General features: G+C 41.4%; 2 protein-coding genes and 1 long non-coding RNA gene across 3 annotated transcripts; all 3 read right to left on the bottom strand.

Annotated features, from left to right (window-relative positions):
* Positions 1–5348: 5348 nt before the first annotated feature.
* On the bottom strand, positions 5349–7079 carry LOC311083057 (serine protease FAM111A-like; the record flags this gene model as incomplete). Its single annotated transcript, XM_084114308.1, has 1 exon — positions 5349–7079. One exon carries the CDS (start codon positions 7077–7079, stop codon positions 5349–5351), a length of 1731 nt encoding a protein of 576 aa, XP_083970434.1.
* A 3091-nt stretch (positions 7080–10170) lies between these two features.
* LOC311083055 (serine protease FAM111A-like) lies at positions 10171–12464 on the bottom strand (the record flags this gene model as incomplete). Its single annotated transcript, XM_084114306.1, has 2 exons — positions 12406–12464; positions 10171–11559 (listed from the first exon to the last, which is right to left on the bottom strand). Exons 1-2 carry the CDS (start codon positions 12460–12462, stop codon positions 10171–10173), a joined length of 1446 nt encoding a protein of 481 aa, XP_083970432.1. The 5' UTR covers positions 12463–12464.
* Positions 12465–14539: 2075 nt separating this feature from the next.
* Positions 14540–16792, bottom strand: LOC311083831. Its single transcript, XR_014606368.1, has 8 exons — positions 16400–16792; positions 15986–16091; positions 15782–15888; positions 15583–15674; positions 15387–15469; positions 15186–15281; positions 14978–15086; positions 14540–14674 (listed from the first exon to the last, which is right to left on the bottom strand). It is a non-coding gene; the product is annotated as an uncharacterized lncRNA (long non-coding RNA).
* Between the last annotated feature and the right edge of the window lie 10451 nt (positions 16793–27243).

The following is a 27243-nucleotide window of genomic DNA, read 5'->3' as shown; positions in this document are numbered from 1 at the left end:
TTTCTCTCAGTCTTTTTATCTTGCCCTATCTCTTCCCCTCCTAAAGCTGAGCTTTGACTGAGCTTATGTTCATTTTTGTCTTTGGCAGTGTAGAAAGCAAACATAGGGTCAACTGATATTGATATGTTTTATGAATAATTTTCTTAGATAAGTTAATTTACTGAAGGCTGCCAGGAATGCTAACAAAATGTATTAAATTCATTCACAATATGTACACATTCATTAATAATCTTATGCCCAATATGAAAAAAGGCTTCATTAAGGTTTCTTGTCCACTCATATTTACAGTTATTTTAATTAATTACATACATGAATGTAAATGTAAATTGTATTAGCCTTATTTTCAATTCAAAATGGTGAAATTAGTCAAGTTTATAAGTTTGCCTGATTATTTTGGTTGGTCATTTTACATTTCTATCTTAAAACAGCTGTCAATTATGAAATTTTTAGTTTAGCTACTTGCATCTTATCTTGCACTTTATGACCATTAACAAATTATCTTGATGCTGTGGAATATCCTTGGAGCACTAAAGTCGAGTTAATACTATATTAGGCAATTATTTCACAACCTTTATTATATACACCTCTGAAAAATACCAGAGCAGACCTCTGTGACCTCACAGCTGGCTACAGCCATGGTAGTACGTCCCTAGAAACCAGGCTTGACTTACTACAGGTGAATAATGCAAAATCTCACCTGTAGTAAGTCACCAAAAACTCTTTATAAAAATAAAAATAAAAATAACATAATAACATAATTTACCTAGGCTACTTATAAATGGCTGAATATCCAAAATAAACGGGTCGTATGTCACTCCCAAAACCACAATATAAAGCAAAAAATTTAATTTAGCTAAATAAATTTACTGTGCAAATGATTTTTATTTTATTAAGATTAGCATAAACTTAATTCAGTACAACAAATACCATGATGTATAAAATCTTGTTTTACAGTATAACTTCTTAGTCAATGTATATGTCATGTATGTGGGTAATATGTTTGCATGTGTTTCCAGTATTGACCAGCTGACAGAGTTTGTGCAGAAGCACATTGAGAATGCAGTTCAGATCCATCATGAGCTCGTGCTGCAGAGCGCTGATTTCTGCGTGGATGGAGACACACGTGTGGTGGCGAGTCCAGCATCCGCTCCGCGCAGATCCCTGGAAAAGCCCAAAAACAGCACTCTCACAGTCCAACAGCTGCACGTCCTCTGCGCTCAGCTGAGCAAGACCGCCCCGACGGGTCAGAATCAGCGTTACTACACAGAAGTCAAACATGCCAGGGATTGTTCACAAAAATTCTGTTACTTGTTTTTTGATTGAACAATTCCTTTAAAATTGTGTGCTAAACTGAATGAACAAAATGAGAGTTAAACAGAATTGAACTGGATATGTTTCAGTTTAAGTTTGTAACTTTATTGTGTTGTGTGTTTAGGTCTGCTGTGCAGTAATGAGTTGACTGAAGTGCATGAATTAACTTTTAACATTTGTATGTGTCTATCAGTTCAGTTTATCATCTGTTTTGTTCTATGATCAGGTTGAATTGTGGTTTCCCAGTGAAAGAGATGTTCCTGTCCCGGATGACCCAACTGAACCTCTGCCCAACGACAGACTAGCCAACCTTAAGAAGGTAATGCAACATGAAGGGTTTTGTCAACTTTAAAGGGGGTCATAATATTATTATATTTATGCTTGTTATTATCCTTTTTTGCATTTTTTACATTTAGAAAAATTCACTAAACACTCTGCATTGACATGCCTCTCAAACTGTTAGATACTTGAAATAGCCTTCAGCTCTTGGGGTCCATCTGAGGTGCTGAAGATCAGAAAGAGTTAATTTTCCTGAACAGTTTCAATAAATGGCCTTTTTGAGGAGGACATTTCTGAAGCTCTGAAAGTTGATTCCTCGTGATTTGACTGACCTCTTTAATGCTTCGAACCGTTTGAACATCACTGAATACAGTAAATGCATTAATATTGATGGCCTTGAAAGCCTGTAATAGTTAACTAAAAATGTTCTGAACATATAATCTGCGTATGAACATGCATATGTTTTTCTTTATGTGTGTAGTTTTTCTTCGGTCTGTTTGCGAGCTCACACTCTTCTTCGCTGATGCTGGACTATCTGAGCTTGCTGCTGTATTTCTGCTGCCATCCTGAACCGGCTCAGGGCTTCATCAGAGCGCTGGGCCTCGTGATCGGACACACACTGCACTACAGTACAAACACACCGGCCCACTCACACAGGTACACACAAACTATTGCTGAGTTCACATACTTGTTTCTCTGAAAAACACTTCTACAGATACTAGATACTAGTTATTTTACTTTGAAATGTGTGTTCTGGTCTGTGTGATCTCGCCCACTGTCAGTTCACCCAATAGTATTTCGACACCCAGGGATGCCAGTTGGTAGGAAACACAGTGGATTGCAGCCAGCAAAAAAACTGGGTCAGAGATCGCAGATTCTACCCAACCTAAAAAACCTCTGTATCCATCTAAAAATCTCTATGAACGATAGCATATTAAAACGCGGATAAACCAACTTACAGTGTATAAGAATCCATAGCTTTCGTTGTCAAGTGCGCTCGTTCCAGTTGCGTGTCCTCAAACTGGCAACCCGCGTGAAATCTGAGGAGGAGGGGCGGGGAAACAACGATCTCCAATATTTAGAATCTGGACTGCAGTACATATTTCGACCACTAGCTGTCATTCTTACAGACTGCACCTTTAACCCTAAAACAAAGTCTTAAAGGGGCGCCAGAAAGTGAGAACTGGCCAAAACTTTTTATTACTGTAATGTGCAAAAATAATCCATTATTTACTCTTGTATTGGTTCAAACCACTGTTCCTGCTGTAGTCTGTGCCGTATATGGAGGGCGCTGGAGTCGAGGCTGATGAAGAGGATAGAGGGGAGGAGCCTGATGAAGAGGAGGAGAGAGGGGAGGAGCTTGATGAAGTGGGCGTGTCAGTTGATGATGTGCTCAGAGTTCTGAGTTGTGGAGACGATCACGTCTCTTCACATCTGAACCGATTCCAGCCGAACCGCAGGAGCAGAGATGAATTCAGAGAGGTAGAATATAACAGCTCTGATCCAAACCTATAAAGATCCATCAGCCCAACTCAAACCCCATTTCATTTGAACTATTTTAATTCAAAATATAAAGAAATGAGAAACTTTTACATTTAAAATAGCAAGCAAATCCATAAACATAGCTAACAATTATAACCATAGCCAACAATGTGCATGTGTTTGTCACTCTCATAAATGTAGAGCTATTTTGTGAAATCTTTGTGTGTCCAGTAGATGTTCACTGGAATGTTTTTCACTCAGTTTTGAAGCAGAGCAACATAATCTGTGTTTCTGTAGATCAGCAGATGATCCTGAGTCTCTACAGGACTGTATTTAATGTGTTGTCGTGTGTTCAGGAGCTGCTGAAGGTGTTTAAGGAGTTGGGTTTAAGGGTGAGGAAAAGGTTGATTTCTCCACACTTTCCCAGCATCCCTTTCTGCAGGATCTAATTGAAGGATCCTCACAGTACCTGCTTCCTGTGAGTATAACACACAAACACGTGATCTCACACACATACAACAGAGCTTAGTTGTGAGAGCTAAATACAGTTCAAATTAATATATAAAAATGCTATTTTAATTAATTATCTCAAAATGGAAGATTCCAGGCACTAAATGTATTAAAGTCCCCAATATACTACAAGCAAAATTGAAGAACGAACTGATGTGATGTAATTTCTTACAAAATCAGGCTGAAACAAAGTTTGTTGTGGGAGTTCGAAACAACTTGCCAAAGCGAACTTTCTAGAAAACATGAACCCACTGGAGAGCTTCTTTGTACTTCTGATGAAACGAGACACTGACATTGTTTTTCATGTTTAATACGGTAAAACTGCTTGATTTTAAGCTAATTATTGTTTAAAGTGTGCCGAATTGCAGAGCTTGTGCAAACATATCCATGTTGCTATATGATCAGATGCTTTTCTTATGGTTTATTAAAATTCTTGCTGTTTTCTAAAATTTTTTTGTGTATATTTTGTTATTGAGACAAAAACGTGCAGCGTATTCCTCTAACCGTCGCTCTCAGCAGTTTGCTAACAGTAAAAAAAAATGCTGGTTGCGTATTTTGAACTTTGTTTTCCACAAAGCGAAGAACGAAAAAGAACTTCACTGTGAGTATAACGGGCCTTAATTCTGCTTGCATTAAACATCCATTTGAAACATTTGTTAAGAAAGTTTTGGTGCTTTTATTCCCTGTTCCATGCAAACTTCCAGTTTCAATAGGAAATAAGTCAACACAGGACAGAAAAATTGGATATTTATTGTAATTTAATATGTAAAAAAACAAATTAAGTTTGTATTTACACTAAAACAAAAGAGTTTTTATTGTTTATGATTACATGTCTTCTATAGGACATTCACAGAATTTTCCTGACCAATCAAACTGAAGATCCTTGAAGCTTCTCAACATGATTAACACTCAATAACACCACACACCAACATGACTCACACAAGGTACATGCTAATGGAATAATACATGTAAGTGAAATAAACATTAAAGCTATATTTGGTATAATAATGGTTTTATTTAATGTAATTTACATATAAATTCATCATTAAGAGCAGTGATCTGCTGAAATTTTCCTAAATGTTTCTAAATGTATTTACTATTACATTAAAATACTTTTATTTAATTGTATTTTGATTGTAGCTGTGTTTTCTTGTCTATTATTACAGTGATTCTGTCAAATTGAAAAATTTGGTGTATTTGTGATTCAGAGATGATTGATGGTGATGCTTGAACATGATCACTTACAACAAAAGCAAAACATTAAGATAAATCAATGTAAAATCAGCATAAAATCCTCAACACAAATGTAAAGTAAAAATAATATATATATATATATATATATAGTGTGAGTGAAAGATTTATGTTAAATGAGTATGTTAATGAACATATACATATATATATATATATATATATATATATATATATATATATATATGAATACACATGTATGAATAACAATGTAAAGAAAATACAATAAAGAATGAACTACAACTGTATCTTTAGTCTCTGCGAAATTTAAGAATATTCACTTTTTCCTGCTCTCTTCGCACAAGTCAGACACACAAACACCTGCAGATGAGATACATGACATTACATTTGTCAAAAATAATGGAAACAGCTTAACCTCTGCTTTTGAACACAATCATCTCTAAAGGTTTTATGAAAAGTGAAACCCCTTAATGACATTGAAAAATCTCAGTCTGATTTTTAGGTCTCTCAGAATGGAAGAAACCAAAAAAATGTGACAGACTTGTGGACAGATTCATTTAAGACACTCCGGGCTCTTCGGCATCAACCATTTCAACATCAGTTGGATTCTGTTGATCTGCAGCCACAGATACATTGCTTTTATTTCTGTATTTTTCTAAGTATTTGACAATCTCATGCAAGTCATGTTTGTTACAGTATGCTTCAAGGTGTTCTAGGATGGGCTGCATGGAAAAGCCGTATTCCATAATGCTCCAAGTTTTAGTTTCTTCTTCTTTGTACTTATAGCCACCAGTGTGGATGCCAATCAGATTGCAGTCTACATCAAAAACTGGAGAACCAGAAGATCCGTGAAAGAAACAAGAATCATAAGTAATCTGGTTTTCATATGCTGAAAAGTCCCATTTCTGTTTTTCGTACACCTCCTTAATAACATTCAATAAATGCTTATTCTCAGATGCATGTTTATTTGCAGCCTCCACTCGATTCTCTCTCTCAATGATGAAGCAGGGGTCCATTTTCTTGACCCCTTCTCCTGGATGTCCCACAATGCAGATCTGACCTCTTTTAGGAGGGTTTGGACTGTAATAACTCAGCAATTTAGGATACTTTGCAATTTTATCAATAGAATCCAATTCAAGAAGAGCATAGTCGAGATGCCTACCACTGTCATCTTTCCCATGATAGCAAGCTATGATTTTTTTAACTCCTATTTTCTTGATCTTCTTTGCTTTCCAATCTTCATATCCAAATACAGCAGTGAATGTCTTTGAGAAAGGGTTATATTCTCCAATAACATGAGCATTAGTGAGAATGAATCTGCCAAAGAGTAAGAAACCGGTTCCTTCTTTAGACTTCCCGACTCGAATCTGACACACAGAGTCAGAGAGTCTCATGAGCTGCTTCACTTTCTTCACCTCCAAGAAATTCTCAACACTTTTATGATATTCTTCTCTAAAGAAATTCTGAAACTCAGACTTTTCGTTCTCTCGCTGCTTTAACGTCTCCAGTAAATCTTTATACTGATCACGCAGAATTTTCAGAATCTCTTCAGATTTGTCGATGGGTTTAACTACATACCGCTTGGTTGAAGGATTGGTCGACTTTGTTGTGTTTCCATCTTGTTGTTTTTCTCGCTCAGTGTTGATGTGATTCTGGCTTGGCCCGGCATTTTCTGCCGCATCAGCATCTGAAGCTTCATTAGGCTCAGTTTGGACAGGAGTCGCATCCTCCTGACTCTCTGGCTGATTGTTGTCACTGATAACAACAACCTGTAAAGTCTTTCTGTCAAGATCGTCTACAGGTGATGAAAATTCATGTTTCGTCTCTGTACCAGACTCAGAAAGTGCACTGTGTTTCTTGAAAATGACTTTCTTGAATCGTCCATCACGTTTAAGAGCAGTTTTGACTTTCTCTCCTTTGAATGCAAACACACAAACATGACGAACACTTTCCCTCAAAGCTTCACTCGTCAGTAAACATGTCACTTTTGGCCCTCCTTCTTTTTCAACCAAAAAGTTGACTAATGTTTCAGGTTTACCTCTTTTACTGAGGAGTGACGGATCTGCAGTGGTTTGTTGATTTGTAGTACTATTTTTATCCTTTTGGATGAAGTTTATATCTAAGATCTCATCTTCTTCAATAAGACAGCAGGGGAAATCTGTCTTCACAGCAGCTCCAGGAACTTTTCCATTGGATCTTTGAATGAGTATTTCTTTCTGTATGTTGTTCTTTTTGTCTTTTTCATCCCTGAAAATTGGTCTTGTATTAAGAGCCTCAAGAACAGTCATGGATGTTTTACCTGACACTGAATATGTCTCTTTTAAACTAAAGTTGAAACGAAACCGGAATTTGTGTTCTTTTTCTTCAGCTTCCTGTTAAATGAGAAAAAAAAACTATTTACATTCAAGTGAATTCCACTGAAGAAATGTTTGTAATAAATGATTAATTATGCATATATGTGATACAGAAAGTGATCTACCAGCTTCAGATCTTTTGAGGGTCCCTCTTCAACTTCTTTCTTAAATGAATGAGCCGTCGTTTTCTGGGAAAATGTCCACAACAGTGAAATTAATGCATTGTCTATATCTTTCTACCATAATTTAAATCATGAAAAAGACAGGTAAACGCACCGTTACAGACCTATCACACCACGCACGTATGATGCCGCAAAGCAAAAAATAATAATTTTCACCCTGAGAGGGAAACACATCTACCTCGAGAAAATACAGTATATAAAACACTCAAAAACATCTGCTGTAATAAGTCAAAATCAGTGATATTTTATTACAGCTCAAACAGAATTATAATCTGTGTGATTGGAAGTTTTAAAATTAAAAATTTTCATGTAGTATTTAGTTTGTAAGTGGTCAGACACAGTGAATATTAACAAACTCCCCATCATCAATATCTCTGAATGGGAACAAAAAATCCTTATCAATGCCCATCATTTATTTTGGTGATCTATGAGTCCATATTAATATTGCTCCACACAGTCCTCACTTGTAACACAATCCACAGTTGTCGTTTTTCATGGATATTCCTGATTGTCCTCACTTATCCGTACTGGTCATATTCTTTGAGTACTTTGGCTTCTTCAGATGTTCCATTTAGCCGTATCATCACTTTGCAATTCCTTGTCCATGTAGCTTGTATCTTGTTCCGTTTCCTCAGAATGCATGCGCATCTAGCAATATCGGCATTCTTCTTTGTAAGAAGTTCATTCAGATACACCGCTGTGCCCTTCAACTTCTTAGCTTGCCTCAGTAACTCGGTTTTGTGTTTCCGATTCACAAACCAAACAACTATGGCAGGCTTTGCTCTGCTGTTACTTCGGGGAAGGGTATGACAGGCCACCACATTATCTCTGAATGTTCATATTCTTACTTTCAAAGAACTTTATTACTTGTTTTTTTTCTTCAGTGGCATTTTGTGTGTCTCATTTTCGAGTAATTAAACAATATCTACAATATAAACAAAATTTAGCTTAGTTTAATTATTGTCTCTTTGTTCTTTCTGAAGTAACTGCACGCCACAGGGTTTCCACCATCTTGAATTGCCACCATCTTCATGATGGAGGAAACAAATATACTTCGAGAAAATGCAGTATACAGAACACTTAAAAACATCTGCTGTAATTGACAAGTCAGAATATTCAAAGTTCAAACGGAATATTATTGATTTGTTACCATTCCACCTCTGATTTCTTTTTTTCTACAATGAGAGTTAAAACGCTGCAAAAGAACAATGATTTCTATAAAAATTGTGTCTTCTATAAGAATATCATTCCTGTCTTCCATAAGAATATCATTACCATTTAGTCATAAAACCTAAGGAATTAACAGATTTAGCATAATGAATGGTTTTATCAATGTGTTCCAAGTAAACAAAGACGCTGTGTCCAAATATGCCGGCTTCCATACAATATAGTTGGCAAAAAACAGTATGTTGAGCCGAGTAGTACACTGCCCGGTGTTGTAGAAAAATTGATATTTTACTTTTTTTTCATTAACTTTCTAAGACATTGTGTGGTTTTAAGCATTTCGTTTCTCTTCTAGAATTTATGCATGTTTGTGCACCTGGCGTAAGCAAGACACACACAGTAAGACAAATGGTTAAAGGGATAGTTCGCCCAAAAATGATATTTAAGCCATGATTTACTCACCCTCAAGCCGTTCGAGATGCATATGTCAATCTTTTTTCAGACGAACACATTTTCAGTTATTTTAGAAAATGTCTTAGATCTTTCAGTGGTTATAATGTGAAGCAATGGGGTCCAGCTGATTCACGTTCGAAAATGTGCATGCATCCTTCTCAAAAATAATCCATCCGGCTCCAGGGGGATAAACGAAGGCCTTCTGAGGGTAATCCGTGCGGTTTTGTCGTAAAAATATACATATTTAAAACTTTATAAACGAAAATAACTGGCTTCCGGTGGCAGTCGGCGCGCGTTCATGGAGATAGAAGCGTCGTGACGTAGAACGAGCGTGACAGCGCAGCCAGAGAGCAGAGCAAAACAAAACTCTGCGTTCGTTCTACGTCACGACGCTTCCTACGCCACGTCCTACGTCATATGCCAGCATCTATCTCCATGAACGCGCGCCGACCGCCACCGGATCCCAATTTAAGAAGTCATGATTTATTCCAAGGTTACATTGCAAATATTAATGTCCTTTTAAAGGATACCTGGAAATCTTACCTTGTCCGAGTAAAAAGGGAATTTAGATGGTGTTGGTCAGAATCTAAACGTGACGACTTAACTTCAGAGTTTCTGTTCTCACCTCATTCGGTCCACGCTCGCTTTGGGCTTTCAGACCGGGTGACAACTGGATTTTTTTGGTCATATTGATGGTCTACCTCGATGTGTGTAGCAGCGACAGGAACATCTAATTCCATCTCTTCCGTAAGCGACTTGGAGATGGAATTCTTATTTTTTCCTTTGCGTTTCATCGTGCTATCCTTGGTTTCCATGTGCGTTCAAGAGTTCAGTTAACGATCGCCAACATAAGGAGGAAATTAAGTAACTTAAATAACAATTTACTCCGCCTAAACAAAACAGAAAATGGCCTAATGCATAAACAAACGATTTGATCCGTCCGGGTTTAAATAGAGTTAAAATATAGGGGATGGAAAGTAAAATTGAATCAGTTGCATAAAACTGCGACCGCACCGGCTGCCATCTTGTGCCACCAGTGTGCATGCCAATCAGATTGCCGTGTGCATCAAACACCGGGGAGCCAGATGATCCATGAAAGAAACAAGAGTCATAAGTTATCTGGTTCTTGTATAGATTTGGCCAACATTGCCATGATACATATGGACAGGACACATTCTCAGATCTGTGTTTGTTTATACTCTGTAGTTGATTCTCAATCCCAATGATTAATCCCAGAGATCCATCTTTTTAATCCCACAATCCGGGTGTCCCACAATGTAGATCCCACCACTGTTAGGAGAGGGGCCATGCTTATAACAAGTGAGCAATTCAGTGCAGTTATCAGGTGCAGCTTCCAATTCAAGAAGAGCATAATCATGGCACCTGAGCTTCTCATCTTTTTCATATCTGTAAGCAATAATGTCACTCTTTGCTTGGAGATTTATTGTCTCAGATCCGACAACTTCATAATTGAACACAGCTGTCAGAGTCCCTGAAAGCTTATGTGTGTGAGGAGCCTCCAGTGGAGAATAAACAAAGTCCTCAACAACATGAGCATTAGTGAGGATGAATCTGTCAAAGAGTAAGAAGCCGGTTCCTCTGGCAAAACCATCAATTACTATCACACACACAGAGTCAGACAGCTCCATGACTCGCCTCACTTTGTTCACCACAGTGAAACACTCATCAACACCTTTATCATATTCTTTTTGCAATAACTCTTGAAGCTTGGGGTTCTTTTGCCATTGTAGCTGATTCAATACATCTTTCAATACAGTCTGCAGAATGTTCTGAATGTCAGTAAAGAATGAATTTCCAGAAGTATTCTGAGTTGCATTCCCTTCAGTTGAAGGACCTGCGGATCTTGTCTTTCTCTCTTGAATTGTTTTTTGTTCAGTGTTAGTGGGATGCTGGCATAGGTCATTTTTTTCTAAATCAGCAGCTGAAGGTAAATTTGTTACACTGCTGGTTTTAGTTAGTTTCATTTGGGTTTCAGGCCGTCTGTCAGCAGTAGCAATTATCTGAAATGTCTTCTGATTAAGATCCTCAGCAAGGTCAGACATTTCATACATTGATCCTTGACTCTTCTCTGCTTCACCTTTATACTCCTGAGAGAGGACACAGAGTTTCTGGAATATTTTATCAATGAATCGTCCATCACGCTTAAGAGCAGTTTCGACATCCTCTTCTTTGAATGCATAAACACAAACATAATCAGCTGTGTTTGCCAATTCATTGTTCTTCATTATGTGTTTTACTTTTTTCCCTCCTGTTGTTTTGATTTTAAAGGTGATTAAGTCTGTCTGTCTGTGGAGTGGAAAATCTTCATGTGTCTGTTGCTCTGTAGAAGCCTTTTTTTCCTTTTTGATGAAGGTTATTTCTAAGATTTCTTCTTTGTCAACAAGACTGCAGGGGAAATCTGTTTTCACAGCAGCGCCGTCAGATCTCTGGATGACCATTTCTTTCTCACTGTCCTTTACATTCTTATTAATGTTGAAAGTGTCTCTTTTAATAAGAGCATCAAGAACAGTCATGGATGTATTACATGGCACAGACACTACCTTAGAATGAGAGTCGAAACGAAACCTGAAATTGTGTTTTTGCTCTTCTGCTCTCTGTTAAATTCAGATAAAAAATCCATCATGTTCAAACAGACATTCAAGTGAATACCAATGAAAAAATGTTTGCCATGAAATGATGATTCATTATAAGTATATATGTGATACTCCACCCAAAAATGAAAATTCTCTCATCATTTACTTACCTTACGTCCCATATGTATGCCTTCTTTCTTCATATGAACACAAATGTAGATTTTTAGAAAAATAATCCATCTATCCCAGAGTTGACAGATGGCCGAAAGTACCGGTTTAAACTGTGGTCTCACTAGACTTTGAGCATGTGAAATTTCTACAGACATTGCTTCGGTCATAAAATAATGGCATGCACTTCACTGCAATCTTGCAGATTTCAAGTTTGCAGCTAAGAGGTCAAACTGTGAAACGTTAATCTTCTATCAGTCACATATCTTTAATTTTTATGAATTTGCAGGATAGAGTTCATATTTAAACTCAAATTATCAAAATAATTTGCATGAGCTTGCATTTCCATGTCTCCCGCATCCACATGCTTATAAATTGTCAATGGAATGAAAAGTGCAGTGTGACCGTTTAAAGTAGTAAAGTTTAAAATATATGAATTTTCTCACACACACCCCTATATTTTTTATTCAAAAGACATTGATTCATCCACTGGGGGTTGTATGGATTACTGTTCACTCTATGTAACTTTTGGGGTCCCGTTAACTATTATATGGTCTCAATGAGATGGATTATTTTTCTAAAAATCTTCATTTGTGTTCATTTGAAGAAAGAAAAGTCATGCATATGGGACTGCATGGGGTGAGTAAATGATGAGAGAATTTTCATTTTTGGGTGGAGTATCCCTTTAAGGTACCTTACCTGCTGCAGATCTTTGAAGGGTCCCTCTTCAACTTCAGTCTTCAATGAACAAGCCATAATTTCCTGGGGGGGAAAAACTGTGAATTTATGGGCTTACCACTCTTTCTATCAATCAATCAATCAATTTTTATTTATAAAGCGCTTTACAACAACCAAAGTTGATCAAAGCGCTGGACAGAGACAAAAGTAAAGGCGAAAAATAAATGAGTGAAATACAAAACAATACAATAAAATAAAATACAACACATCTATAAAATCATTATGCTAATCAGTTGTCCATCAGGTGTCAAAGGCCGATCTAAAGAGATGGTGCTTCAGCCTAGCCTTGAACAGGGGCAGGTCCATGATGGAGCGTAATTCCAGGGGCAGAGCGTTCCAGAGTTTTGGCCCCGCTACCGCAAAGGCGCGATCACCCCACTTTTTGCACCTGGACCGTGGGACCACCAGCAGATGTTGTTCAGAGGAGCGCAGGGCTCTGCTGGGCTGGTAAGGGGTCAGCATGTTACACAGATAGAGAGGTGCAAGGCCATGGATGGAGCAGAAAACAAACAGTAAGATCTTAAACTGTATTCTGAACTTGACCGGGAGCCAGTGGAGAGAGTACAGGACAGGAGTGATATGGTCATGTTTACGGGTGTTGGTAAGAAGCCGGGCTGCTGCATTCTGCACAAGCTGTAGACGGTGCAGAGAGGCCTGATTTAACCCAATGTAGAGGGCATTGCAGTAGTCCAAGCGTGAACTAATAAAAGCGTGAATTGTTTTCTCGAGGTCACTACAGCTGAGGAATGATTTGACCTTGGCCAACCGGCGAAGCTGGAAGAAACTTGACCTGATCACAGAGTCTACCTGTTTATCGAGCTTCAGACTGCTGTCCAAAATCACTCTCAGATTCCTGACTACAAGACTGAGGTGGGTGGTCAGAGGTGCAAAATCGGGAGCTGCCTTTGTTGAACTAGAGGCATCAAAGAGGATAAATTCAGTCTTTGATTCATTTAGACAGAGGAAATCTATCATGATTTAAATCATGAAAAGGACAGGTAAGTGCAATGTTATGGTCCTATCACACCAAACAGGGTGCAGCAAAGCAAATATGCTCTTGTTTGATTTATTTTATTACTTGACTTGTATTTTCTTATACTGTAGAGCAATTTGAGAAGCTCCTTTAAAGGTGCTATGAAAATAAAGTTATTATATATTATAAAACAAATCAAACACTGAGAGGGAATGAATATGTACTGAGAAAATACAGTGCATGGAAAAGGCAAAAACATCAGCTGTGGCAGACAACAAGCATTTTGTCGGTCAGAGTGAAAAGTAGCTGTAGTGATCCAGCGCTCAGATTTAATCAAAAATATCTTAATTTGTGTTCTGAAGATGAACGAAGGTCTTACGGGGTTGGAACAACATGAGGGTGAGTCATTACTGACAGAATTTTAATTTTTGGGTGAACTAACCCTTTAATTGTTGCCAGTTTTAGAGCCATCCAGTTGAAGTTTCAGTTTACGCTTTATATACTTTGAGCTATTAATACACTGTAAAACCCAACAAGTTAACTCAACTCAAACCGATTAAGGAAACTAATTGCGGCAAACCATTTAAGTTTTAAAATAAATACATATGAGTATTGTGAACTTATATATATTGAGTCATATTCACTCATAATTTAGTGTTCGTTTAGTCATTCATTTTGAGTATATGTAACTTGAATATTTTAAGTTCATTCCATTAAACTTTTAAAGTAATTTAAACCATTTAAACTAACTGGTTTGAGTTCATTTAATAAATCTAATCAAGTCATAACAACTATATAGCTACTCAAATGGTTTTAGGAAACCGATTGCGGTAAATGATTTAAGTTGATTAAACTCAAATTAATAAAGTTTTATAAGACAAAGGAAAAACATTGGTATAAAGCAGGGTTCCTCAAACTCGGTCCTGGAGGGCCACTGTCCTGCACAGTTTAGCTCCAACCCTGATCAAACACACCTAGCTGTGAGTTTCTAGAGATCCTGAAGACATTGATCAGCTTGCTCAGGTGTGTTTGATCAGTGTTGGAGCTAAACTCTGCAGGACAGTGGCCCTCCAGGACCGAGTTTGAGGAACCCTGGTATAAAGAAATGGTCAAAGAAAAGGATGCAGTTATTAATAGTATTTATTGAAAAATAATTTATTTTACAAAAGGTTCTCAGTGATGAATGTTGTGAAAGATGGTCAGTCAGTCTCCTCACTGTCCAAAATACAAAACTGCACATGACTTCTGTCTGGCGAACTGTGAATAAACAAACAAACAAAAAAAAACATTAATCTTCCACTGACAAAACTGGTTTACTCACAGCATAAATGCTAGAATAGAGGTTATGCGTGACGTCACCGTCGGCTAAGTGGCAAAAAGACTGAGCGGCAGCATTTGTTTTCACTATAAAAACACACAAACACATCTAAAATGGAAAAGAGCTTTGAGATTGACAGTACAACTAGATTTGACAAGATCCAAAATGACTTACATTGCATTTCAAGGTGCACATTTTACATTCTTATCAGTTCTCAGTTCTTGCTTTCCCTGGGAAATTACCTTTTTCTTTAGTTTTTGCCATGTGAATGACAGTCACTGGAGGATAGTCAGTCAGTCTTCTTACTGAAATAGATCCAAAAATGCGCAGGACACGTTTGTCTATTTTGAACTGTGAAAAAAAAAAAAAAAAAAAAATTAATACATTTTCCACTGACAAAAATATAATTTACTCACAGCATAATAAATAGAATAGGTCAGTTTGTAGTACCTTTTTCTTTCATTTTTGCCACGTGAATGGCAGACGATGTGGAGGACAGTCAGTCAGTCTCCTCACTAGACCCTAAATTGCACGGAACACGTTTGTCTATGCAAATACGTGAGAAAACACAAAAATATGAATTACTCTTACACTGACAAAACTGTAGTTTACTCATCATTATAAATGAGGAAATATGTCAGCTTGTATTACCTTTTTTTTTTTTCGTATGAATGACGGTCGGTGGTTGATAGTCTCCTCACCGATATCCAAAATTGCCCAAGGGACACATTTGTCTATGACAAAATGTGAGAAAAAACACAAAATATTAATTAGTTTTCCACTGTCAAAAAATTGGTTTACGTTACTCACAGCATAATAAATAAAGGAATAAGTCAGCTTGTATTACCTATTTCTGCAGTTGTTGCCATGTGAATGACGGGCGGTGGATGGTAGTCTCAATCACTGATGATGATCCAAAATGGCTCGGGACACTTTTGTCTAAGCAAAAATGTGAGAAAACACACAGAAATTAATTAATCTTCCACTGAAAAAAATTAAGTTTACTCACAGCATTATAAATGAAGAAATAGGTCAGCTTGTATTACCTTTTTTATTTAGTTTTTGCCGGGTAAATGTCGGTCGGTGGACGATAACGTTATAGCTGCTAGTCTCCTCACAATATCCAAAATTGCGCGGGACACGTTTGTTTACGCTAAAATGAGAAAACACAAAAAATATTAATTTTCCACTTCTGTGGTTTACTCACAACATAATAAATTAAAGAGTATGTCAGCTTGTATTAACGTTACCTATTTCTTTAGTTTTTGCCGTGTGAATGACGGTTAACGTTAGCACTAGTGGAGTCAGTCAGTTTCGTCCTCACTGATAAATATCCAAATTTGCGCGGGACACGCTCTGTAAAAATGTGACAAAACGCACACACATATAAATTACTGTTCCAGTGACAAAACTGTCGTGTACTCACAGTACAACTAACTTACTGCCGCTGATTAAAAAAAAATCTCTAAGTTAGTGCTAAATGCAATGTCGCTTTGGCTTGGCGTTTCTGTGACGTGACACAAATGGCATAACTTAGTCTTATTACAGTAGTTAGTAGCCTACGTTACTTTAGCTAGTCGGTCTTCTTAAGATGAAGAGTAACGACAATACAACGTTAAACGTACAAGTGCTCTAAAGAGGACGAAGCATTTTGCCGTGCTTACCTGTTAAATCTCTCCATGGCCGCCATTCTGTTCCGACTCCGAGTTACTTCGTGTGTGAGCTGAGCTGTGGGGGATGGGCAGATTGAAATAAATACGCGGGGTTTTCCGGTGCGTGAGGGAGAACGCCGTAGAGAGACCTAAATGTAGGCTTCAAATGAAGCAGAAAATGTTAAATGTATGTATTTAAGTGTTTATTTCATCTCCTTATACAAAAGTAATTTCTTGAAAAATAAAATTTAAAAGCTAAAATAACAAATAGGTTATTCATAACTTATTCGGTTTAAGTTCTGCTTAATACATTGCAGTTTTTGAGTTAATATCACATATTTTATTAAGTTAAACTAACTTTTTAAAAAAAATAAGTTAAATGTACTCATTTAGTTTAGTAACTTTCAGTCTTAGGTTTTACAGTGTACAAAACTCAAAATATATTAAGTCAAGTGGCTTAATTTCAGTTAGTTCAAGAGAAGTGTTTTGTATGTCATAGTAGCTGTAGTGTTAAGTGCTATATTTTCCATCCTTCGGATAAGATGTTAAACCGAGGTCTTGTGAAATTAAACATTTATCGTTCTTAGTATTTTTTTAGTTAGCTTAGATAGTAGCATAGCATACAGCTATCCGAAATGATGGGGAGATGTAAAAAAAAAAGAGAAAAACTTTCATCGCAATAAGAGTAGGCTATTGTGATGTCAAAACATTTGGTAGCCTAACTAAACATAAGTTTATTAAGTTTAGGGACAACGTGTTACCATGTTTACATGGTACAATGACTGGCAGGCTACTGCTTTAATTATTGTTTGATACAAATTTGACAATTTCAATTAAATTCAATTCTTGTGGTTTGATTCCGATCTTGATACAATATGGATTTAATTGGATAAATAGTACAGTAGATACATGTTCATTTTTCTCAAGAAAGAAATTCTCAAGTAATGCTGAAAATAGCCCTGCTAGCTGGTACTATTAAAGGTTAAAAATAACAACTGAAATGAAATATAATGCAGTTTTTATTATAATAACAACTTTATAATATAGTAATGCGCATTTGAATTTATTTTCGCAGGTTTGTTGTAATAGTGTAAGAGCGCCAGGGCTGTCTTATGACGACACACAAGATGGACCAAATTCATACTGTAACATTAATACAATGGAGACGACCATGACAGTGATTCTTATAAAACTTCTAGATGATGCACAAGATTGTTAAATTTACAGCCTAGCAGATTTAACATTTGTCAATAGGTCCCAATTTAAGAAGTCAGAGACATTCCAAGGTTATATTCAAAATAGTGATATTGTTTGTACATGGAAATCTTACCTTGTCCAAGTTAAAAGAGAATCTAGATTTACTAGAGTTTACTTACCTTACTTACTTACTTACTACTCCACGCTCGCTTTGATCTAATTTCCTGCTCTTCAGTCTCTGCCCACAGTAAAGGGAATCGAAAGTAGGCCTACTAGAATTTATGATGAAACAAAAGCTATTCACTTGCATAAAGTATCAATTGTACAATAAACTCGCAGTTTTTAAAGTTAAATGAATAAAATCTTAAATAATAAATACTTAAATTAAGGCTTTATAAGGAAAACCTTCATTTTCATTACTTTTAGACAGAGTAAAGAATTGGAGTCAAGAATGAGGCCAATATATATTGGCCTGATTAAAATAATTATGAATATTTAACTTTTTTCAAATATATAGCCTAATTTATAGGGTGAATACTTGTAAAGTGGGACAGTTAAGCTTCTTAATATCTATCTTTACATGTACATGATTCCATTACTAAAAATCAACACTGAGCTTATCATAACATTACTTTAATATGTATAGTGTACAGTTCACATAATTTGGTAAATACAAATCTTCATATAATCCAGTTGTGTGAAAAAATTCTATTTTATAGGCTACATTTTTCACACAAGTGGATTGTAAGCGATTTTTTATTTCTGGGATGATAACGGGACTACTTGCTGAATTAGCAACGCGAGGAGATTATGTGACAAATCTACCTCTGGATTAGTGGCTGTTTGCACTCACTATTTCTGAAAACAGAAGTTCTCTTACGAGAGGTTCTCTCGTATTGCGTAAGGAACTTACGCTACGGGAAAAGTCATCTTTTCTCGAGATACTGAAGCCAAAAAATTATCCTTAATTTTTCATAATTTGTCAACGCAGTGCAGCAGGCAATAGTATCCAGCTGCAGACTCGCAGCACCACCAGTTTCAGAACACCAGTTTCAGAACCCCAGCGCCAGAACCGGAAGTGAGGGCGGAGTTTACCGCGAGTAGCGCCTAGGTTTTGGAGTATAATTAGCTTTTATTACACACGAAACGTCATTCTTTATAGACTGCAGCAGGCGGCACAGCAGAGCTAGAGCGGGCAATACTGCGTGCTCATTGGCTGCCGCGCGGCAACTGCTTAAGCCTACCAGTGAGCCCCGCGTGACGTCACGCCCAATCAGGGCGCGCGCGCCCTCGTGCGTCACAGCCCGCCAGAAGGGGCGGCGTCAGAGCGTATAAAAACAGGGCTCGGAGGCTTAATTCTCTGATTTCTGTCTCTTCAGCGAAGCTCTTCGCATCGCTGCACTCTGAGAGAAGCCGTCGCCGTCGAAACCAGCAACGAGCCAGCCTAGGACAGCCTGAGGAAGCCGGTCGAATCTTCACCGCCTTCAGCCTGCCGTGCCAGCTCAGCTATCCGGCGATATATCCTTTCTCGCTTGCTTTGTGTGTGTTTTTCTTGCAGCACTCACTAAAAGAGCAAAGGCGTTTGTTTCAAAATGCCTCGAGTTTCATGCGGTTCATGCCGCTCTCCGCTCAGCGACAGAGATGGCCACGTGGTCTGCGCTCTCTGCCTGGGACGTGACCATGCAGCCGTTGCCTTGTCTTCGGGCGGCTGCGAATTCTGCGAGGAACTGCCGATGTCGACCCTGCGGGCTCGACTCGCCTTGTTCAATGCAGAACCCGCTCCAACTGTCTCCGGGCCGCGTAAGAAGAAACGCCGCTCGCAGAGACCACCGGAGCCGGAGATTCGAGCCAGGCCCTCGCCGGAGCACCTCTCGCGAGCCTCGCTCTCTCCCTCGCCTCCCCCGCTTCCCGACGCGCAGCCACCGGCTACGGCCCGCGATGCCGTCGCCTCTGAGGATGAAGCGGAAGTGGACGCGCTTCTGGACAGCTGCTCTCTTCTGGCGTCAGACAGCGAAGAGTGGTCCGGTTCACTCCGCTCCGCCTCGTCTTCAAGAGTGTCTGGCAGGACCCATACCGGTGTGGACGCCGAGCTTCTCCGCCTCCTCACGACGGCAGTCGAGCGCTTAGGCCTCGAGTGGTCCCCGCCTGCGGTGCCTCCACCGAACAGGCTCGATGGATGCTTCCTGCCCAACCGCCGCCAGTCTACAGCGTCCAGACTAGAGCCCGACCGATATGGATTTTTGGGCGCCGATGCCGATACCGATAAAAAAAAGCCAGATACCGATATATCGGCCGATATTATTTGTGTGTATATTATAATACAGTAGCAATATTATTTATGTGTATTATAGTACAGTAAGTTTGGACACACTTTCCAATTGGTGTGTACAAACTTTTGATGGGTACTGTATATAGAATACACAGTATAAACAGAATAAATATATAAACGTTTTGCAATGATCACTCAAATGTGGTGATCAAACACTTGTGTGACAAAGATATGCAATGGAGGCAGGGTGAATGATAGAATGAGAATTTGAGCTGTAACCAAACTAGTTTGCATTGCATTTTATATTATATTATAAATACTCTTCTATTGTTAATCTTAATTTAGTGGAGGAAGAACTCAGATCTTTTTAGTAAAGTAAAATTAATAATATCATAATGAAAACGTTTATAATTACATATGTACAGTAGTTTTATACTATTTTAAATAAGTAGTAAGCAAAATGTACTAAACGTGAAACTAGGCTACAGGGCTGGACCCGAATATTCGTTCGGTGGGTTGGTATTCGATTTGAAAATTTGACATTCGAATATTTGTTGTTGTTTTTTTTTCACATCTGGGATCCCCCACGAAACGGTTCTCATTCGCGCTTGAATAAGGCCGGCGACACACTGACTGCGTGGCATGGCCGTTTTTATTTCGGCTCCCATGTTAACAGGTTGGAGTTTGCACACTGCCTGCGTGAGACACGCGTCTCTCAGGAGCGGCTCGAGCCACGCGGAAAACGCGTGCATGCCAGAAATAGAACCGACGCGCAAGTCTTCTCTGGCAAGAGCGCAGAACAGCGGAGTTTGTATGGACCGAAGTGCATGCCTGAGCTTGTGTTTTGGATTAAGCTGTGTTGCTTTGACATTGTGGAAAATAGAATAATAGAAACAAAATGTATTAGACTTTTTACCCGTTATTATCAATCTAAATTAATCTCGTTTTTTAATTTAACTTAATTTCGTTTTTCTTTATTTAAATTTCGTTTAATTTCTTTATTTAAATGTCGTTTAATTTCTTTATTTAAATTTCGTTTTTCTTTATTTAAATTTCGTTTTTCTTTATTTAAATTTCGTTTAATTTCTTTATTTAAATTTCGTTTTTCTTTATTTAAATTTCGTTTTTCTTTATTTAAATTTCGTTTTTCTTTATTTAAATTTCGTTTAATTTCTTTATTTAAATTTAATTTTTCTTTATTTAAATTTCGTTTTTCTTTATTTAAATCTACCCTTTACTGTGTCAGTAATTTTGTTAGTCAGAAAAATATTAGACTACCTTAAAAGTATTGCTTAATTTAACAGACCTGTGTGTGTGCGTTTTATATCACTAACAGTGTCCGTTCTCGGACGCGTTCTCTGCCCGCGTGAGGTGCGCCGCTTCCCGCTCGCGCTGTTCTGTAGTTTACTAAAAGTGTATTAATTCTGAACATGTTGCGTCTCCATCTGGCTACTTTTAATGCAAAATGGCCCTATATAAAGTGTTATAATTACATAAATTATTGGAATATTGCTTTATGTTGTAACGTAGCAGAATGAGCTTTAACACTGTGTCTACACCGGACGTGGCTGTTATTTTTTTGCCACTTTTGCCAGTTCTTTGTAACAGCTTTTAGGTGCTTTATTGGCAGCGCCATCCTTACATAAATCACTGCACGCTGCATTTTTTTAAATATTAATTTATCGGCCGTTATAAATGCCGATACCGATAGTTAGGAAAATGCCTAATATCGGCCGATAATATCGGCCTGCCGATATATCGGTCGGGCTCTAGTCCAGACCAGCGCCTTTTCTGCCCGAGCTCCACGAGGAACTCTCCAAAGCGTGGAACGCTCCGGTTTCGGCCAGGCTCCGCTCTTCAGCTTCAGCTACTCTCTCCCGAGTGGACAGAGCCGCGGAGAAGGGATACAACAACATCCCTCCGGTCGAACAGGAGGTCGCAGCGCACCTTTGCCCCCCATCCGCGAGATGGCGCTCAAAGTCTGCCCTCCCGTCCAAGGCCTGCAGGACTACTTCGGCGTTCGTCCACCGCGCCTTCTCGGCTAACGGACAGGCCGCTTCAGCCCTGCACACGATGGCGGTCCTTCAGGTCCTTCAGGCCGACCTCCTCCGCCAGCTGGACGAGAAGGGCCCCGACCAGACCACCTTGACCGACCTGCGCAGCGCGACAGATCTCTCTCTCCGCGCTACCAAGGTAGCTGCACAAGCTATCGGTCGCTCAATGGCCTCGCTCACCGTCACAGAGCGCCACCTGTGGCTGACGCTAGCCGATATGGGAGAATCAGAGCGGTCCGTCTTCCTTAACGCCCCGCTCTCCCCCACCGGCCTCTTCGGACCAGCAGTGAGTGGCCTCATGGACCGGTTTACGGAGGTGCAGAAGGCATCACAGGCTATGAACCTCTTCCTGCCTCGCCGCTCGAGCTCCGCTGCAGGCCGCTCTAGCACAGAGCCTCCTGCACGCAGCTCTGCCCAGCGCTCTTCCCGCCCTCCGACCACACAGCAGCGCCAGCGCGGCCGCCCTAGGTCCCGCTCAACCAGCCAGCGCAGGCCGCCGCCCCCGCGAGGGCCTCGGCCTCGAGTCTCGCTGAAGTCCGAGCCTGCGAAGTCCTCCTAGCACTCGTCGGGAGGAAAAGACTGCCGGGTCCCGCTGCGGCCGGGCCGCCGTCAAAATTCATCTGTCTTCCTCTGCCAGTCCCCTTAAAAAAGGCTACTGCAGTAGTGTTTTCAGCAGCCAACGAGCCAGTCTGTCGACTCACTCGCCTGCACTCAAACGCCGTTTTTACAGCGACCCAGATAAATCACAATATGAGCATAATATCTGGCCATTCGGCTCATGCCGACAGTGTTATGAGTGTAGTAAATATGCCCACAACCCAGTGTTCATTTCTACACACAAGCACAAATCCCCCTGTGTACCCTACAGAGCACACTCGCATAAAGCGCGCTCTTGCCGCTCGAGCGATAAGTGTAGGAAATGTGCCCGCTCACGAGTGCTCACAACCACACACTGCTCGCTCTGTCTCACACATTCAGGGTTCAGATATCGCCACCGCCACCGGCCGTGTTTTAATAAAGAGTCCTGTGCCCGCTCCCCCGCGTTCACACTCTGCTGTAAACACTCACGCGCGCTCTCCCAGCGCAATTCGGCCGGTCACTGCTATCAGCGAGTCCCCGTCTCGCAGCACTGTCTCAGCGCGCAGCGCGCGCCCGCCACTGCAGATTCCTCGTCCCGCGCTATGCGACGGATGGGACTCAGAGGCCATTCGACCCCTAGCTATGAGTGCGAATGCATGGAAGGCTATTCCGGGTGTGTCGACATGGGTGCTGGACACGGTAATACAGGGCTATTCGCTACAGTTCAGTCGTCGGCCTCCGCGCTTTCTAGCCCGGACCGAAACGAAAGTGAACGCAGAAGCAGCCCATCTGCTGCATGCAGAGATAGCGAAGCTGCTGCGAAAAAAGGCGATAGAGAGAGTTCCTCCTTCTCTGACCGAGGCGGGCTTTTACAGCCGTTATTTCCTCGTGCCCAAGAAGGACGGCGGGCTCAGACCCATATTAGATCTGAGACATTTGAACAGAGCCCTCATGAGACGGCCGTTCAAAATGCTTACGACCAGGCAGATCCTCGCGCTAATTCGCCCGAGGGACTGGTTTATATCTCTCGATCTGAAAGACGCGTATTTTCAAATCCAGATTATACCCCGTCACAGGCCATTCTTGAGATTCGCCTTCGACGGCCAGGTGTATCAATATACCGTCCTGCCGTTCGGCCTGTCCCTAGCACCCCGCACATTTACGAAGTGCATGGATTCAGCTCTCGCTCCCCTGAGAAAACAGGGCATGCGAATCCTGAACTATCTGGACGATTGGCTCATTCTAGCGCAGTCAAAAGAGGAACTCATCTCTCACAAGATAGCGCTTCTCAGTCATCTGGAAAGCCTGGGTCTTTCGGTGAACTGGGACAAAAGCTCACTTATCCCCAGTCAGTCTATTTCCTTCCTAGGAATAGAACTGGACTCGGTGGCGATGACTGCCAGGCTGTCAGAACAGCGCGCGCGCTGTGTTCGACACCTCGCCGCATCCGTCCAAAAGGGCAGATACCTCCCTCTGAAACGTTTCCAAAGGCTGTTAGGCCATATGGCATCAGCCGCAGCGGTCCTACGGCTGGGTTTACTTCGTATGCGCCCGCTACAATGCTGGCTGAAATCGAAAGTACCCCGCGGAGCGTGGGTTTCGGGCAGCGCTCGAGTCAGCGTAACTCAGGTCTGTGTCTCAGCCCTGCAGCCCTGGCTAGCGCCCGAATGGTACCGTCAGGGAGTGACAATGGGAGCCATCTCACACCGCAAAGTGGTCTCGACAGACGCGTCCAACATGGGTTGGGGAGCGCTTTACGAGGGCAGACCAATCTGCGGCCCCTGGTCGGGCCCAGAGCGGAACCTCCATATAAACTGTCTGGAGATGTTAGCGGTCGAGAAAGCTTTGAAGCATTTTCTCCCATACTTGCGGGGACACCACGTGCTAGTTCGCTCAGACAACATGTCAGTGGTGTCCTACGTGAACCGCCAGGGCGGACTCAGATCCAGAGCCCTGCGCGCTCTAACAGAACGCCTTTTGGTCTGGGCTCAGGGCTCGCTGCGCTCGCTGAGAGCCGCGCACGTGCCCGGGCACCTGAACGACGGCCCGGACAAACTGTCCAGGGACAATGTTCCCCCAGGGGAATGGGCGTTACACAGCCAGACGATACAGACGTTGTGGCTCCGCTTCGGCGAAGCGAAATTGGACCTTTTTGCCACAAGCGAGAACGCTCAGTGCAAAAGGTTCTTTTCGAAGAGCGAGGACGCGCTGGCCCAGGCTTGGCCCAGTGTCCCGTTGTACGCTTTCCCACCGATCTCAATGCTGCCTCAGGTATTAGCGAAGATCAGGGAAACGCGCTGCGCAGTGCTCCTCATAGCCCCGCACTGGGAGAACCAACCCTGGTTCCCGGAGCTGGTGAACATGTCAGACACAGCCCCGTGGCCGATTCCGGTGAGGAGAGACCTTCTCTCTCAAGCCCGAGGGTCAATTCTGCATCCCCATCCAGAGCACTGGTCTCTGCATGCGTGGGTAATCAACGAATATTCGTTGATCTGCCAGAAGGGGTAGTTAACACGATCTCGCAGTCCAGAGCCCCCTCGACGAGGCGGCTCTATGCGTCTAAATGGTCAGTGTTTAATAAATGGTGTACAGGGAAGAGTTTGAACTCTCAGTCCTGTGAGGTTCCACAGGTTCTGAACTTCCTCCAAGAGCTCTTGGACGCGGGCAGGTCCCCCTCCACGCTCAAGGTATATGTTGCGGCGATTGCTGCGTTCGCCGACTCGGCGCACGGCTGCGCACTTGGAAGAAACGAACTCGTTACCCGTTTCCTGCGAGGCGCCAGGAGGCTGAACCCTCCGCGGCCACCTTCGGTTCCGATATGGGATCTGTCTTTGGTCCTGGAGGCCCTTAAAGCTTTTCCCTTCGAGCCGCTAGACTCTGTGGGTCTCAAATACCTCACTTTCAAAACCGTTTTTCTGCTGGCCCTCGCCTCAGTAAAACGCATGGGTGACTTACATGCGCTATCAGTTAGCGCGTCGTGTCTCGAGTTTGGACCTAACAACTCGTTAGTCATTCTCAAACCCAGACATGGCTATGTCCCTAAAGTGTTGGGTACTCCTTTCAGAGCACAGGTTATCTCCCTCTCAGCCCTGCCGCCGGCAGCCAGCGAGGTCGATAATAACCTCCTTTGCCCTGTCAGGGCGTTAAGGCTTTATATTACGCGCTCTGCAGCCTTCAGGCTCTCAGAGCAGCTCTTTGTTTCGTTTGGTGGGCGCACCAAGGGTCTCGCCGCCTCGAAACAGACGTTATCCAGATGGATAGTGGATGCTATCGCGACAGCATACGCGTCCAAAGACCTGCAGTGCCCTCTGGGCATACGGGCTCATTCCACCAGAGGCGTTGCCTCATCGTGGGCAGGTCCAGTGGGATTTCCATTTATGACATTTGTACGGCAGCAGGCTGGGCCTCCCCGTCTACATTTGTTAGGTTTTATAACCTGGAAGTTCCCGCCCTGCAGGCTAAACTTCTTGCAGTCTAAAATCATGTTCATGCCCTGCTCTTTCGCAGGCTGGATATTAGATTTGACTCTTCTGGTCGAGCCGCACTTTCAGGGAAAGCTCTTATATACAGACCGGCTGCGCCGCTCTGTTTCTCCCTATGGGTGCTTATGTACATGTGTTGGCCCGCATTGCTGGCCACCTCTCTCCCCACTCTTCACTCCCCGGGTCCCCTCCCCCTGGAGTTGTGTGTGGATGCATGGCGCGCACGGCGTTGACAAAGGGTTCCCGTAGCGTAAGTTCCTTACGCAATACGAGAGAACCTCTCGTAAGAGAACGATACTTGGTTACTCACGTAACCTCGGTTCTCTCTAGAGAGGGAACGAGTATTGCGTTCCCTGCCGTGCTTGCGCCTCGAGCTCATGTCGCTTCATTCGACAGAAACCAGAGAATTAAGCCTCCGAGCCCTGTTTTTATACGCTCTGACGCCGCCCCTTCTGGTGGGCTGTGACGCGCGCCCTGATTGGGCGTGACGTCACGCGGGGCTCACTGGTAGGCTTAAGCAGTTGCCGCGCGGCAGCCAATGAGCACGCAGTATTGCCCGCTCTAGCTCTGCTGTGCCGCCTGCTGCACTGCGTTGACAAATTATGAAAAATTAAGGATAATTTTTTGGCTTCAGTATCTCGAGAAAAGATGACTTTTCCCGTAGCGTAAGTTCCTTACGCAATACTCGTTCCCTCTCTAGAGAGAACCGAGGTTACGTGAGTAACCAAGTATCGTTAAATGAAAGCCTATTGCAATTTAGGCATTTGATTGAGGACACGTTCGTCGTCCAGCAAATCTTCATTCACGAAAGCCATTCCGCTCCCCATTGTTCGGCGAAGGACGAATTAATTCATTAAAGTCTAGCAAATAATATTCTCTTTCGCAGCCCGCAGTCTTTGAATGCAGGAAACCCCCGCTAAAGCGCCTCACGTGACAGTGATTCGTCTCATGATTCATTCACGGACGAAAAAACATCAATCCAAACCATAGACTGTAAAAAATAGATCCAAACACATTTGGTATCATCGCGTTTCAAGAATCTTTGATGTTCATAGATACAAACTACAATGTAAGTTTTTTTTTTTTTTTTTTGGTAAATTCGTTCACAAATAAGCACAAACAAAGCGCATTTTATCCTTTAAAGCATTTGTTTGTTTTATTTCCAGTGAAAACATAAAAGTATAGGTGTTTGCAGTGATTCAGGTTTGTATTATTGAGAAATCATTCATGCTAGAATTTTTTTTTAAACGTCTAGGGTAATATTATAGTTAGTTG

The sequence above is a fragment of the Abramis brama genome (assembly GCF_963993115.1).
Source record: "Abramis brama genome assembly, chromosome: 5".
Lineage (NCBI taxonomy): Eukaryota > Metazoa > Chordata > Actinopteri > Cypriniformes > Leuciscidae > Abramis > Abramis brama.
The sequence above is the reverse complement of the archived record's forward strand: the minus strand, read 5'-3'. Positions and strand labels throughout refer to the sequence as shown.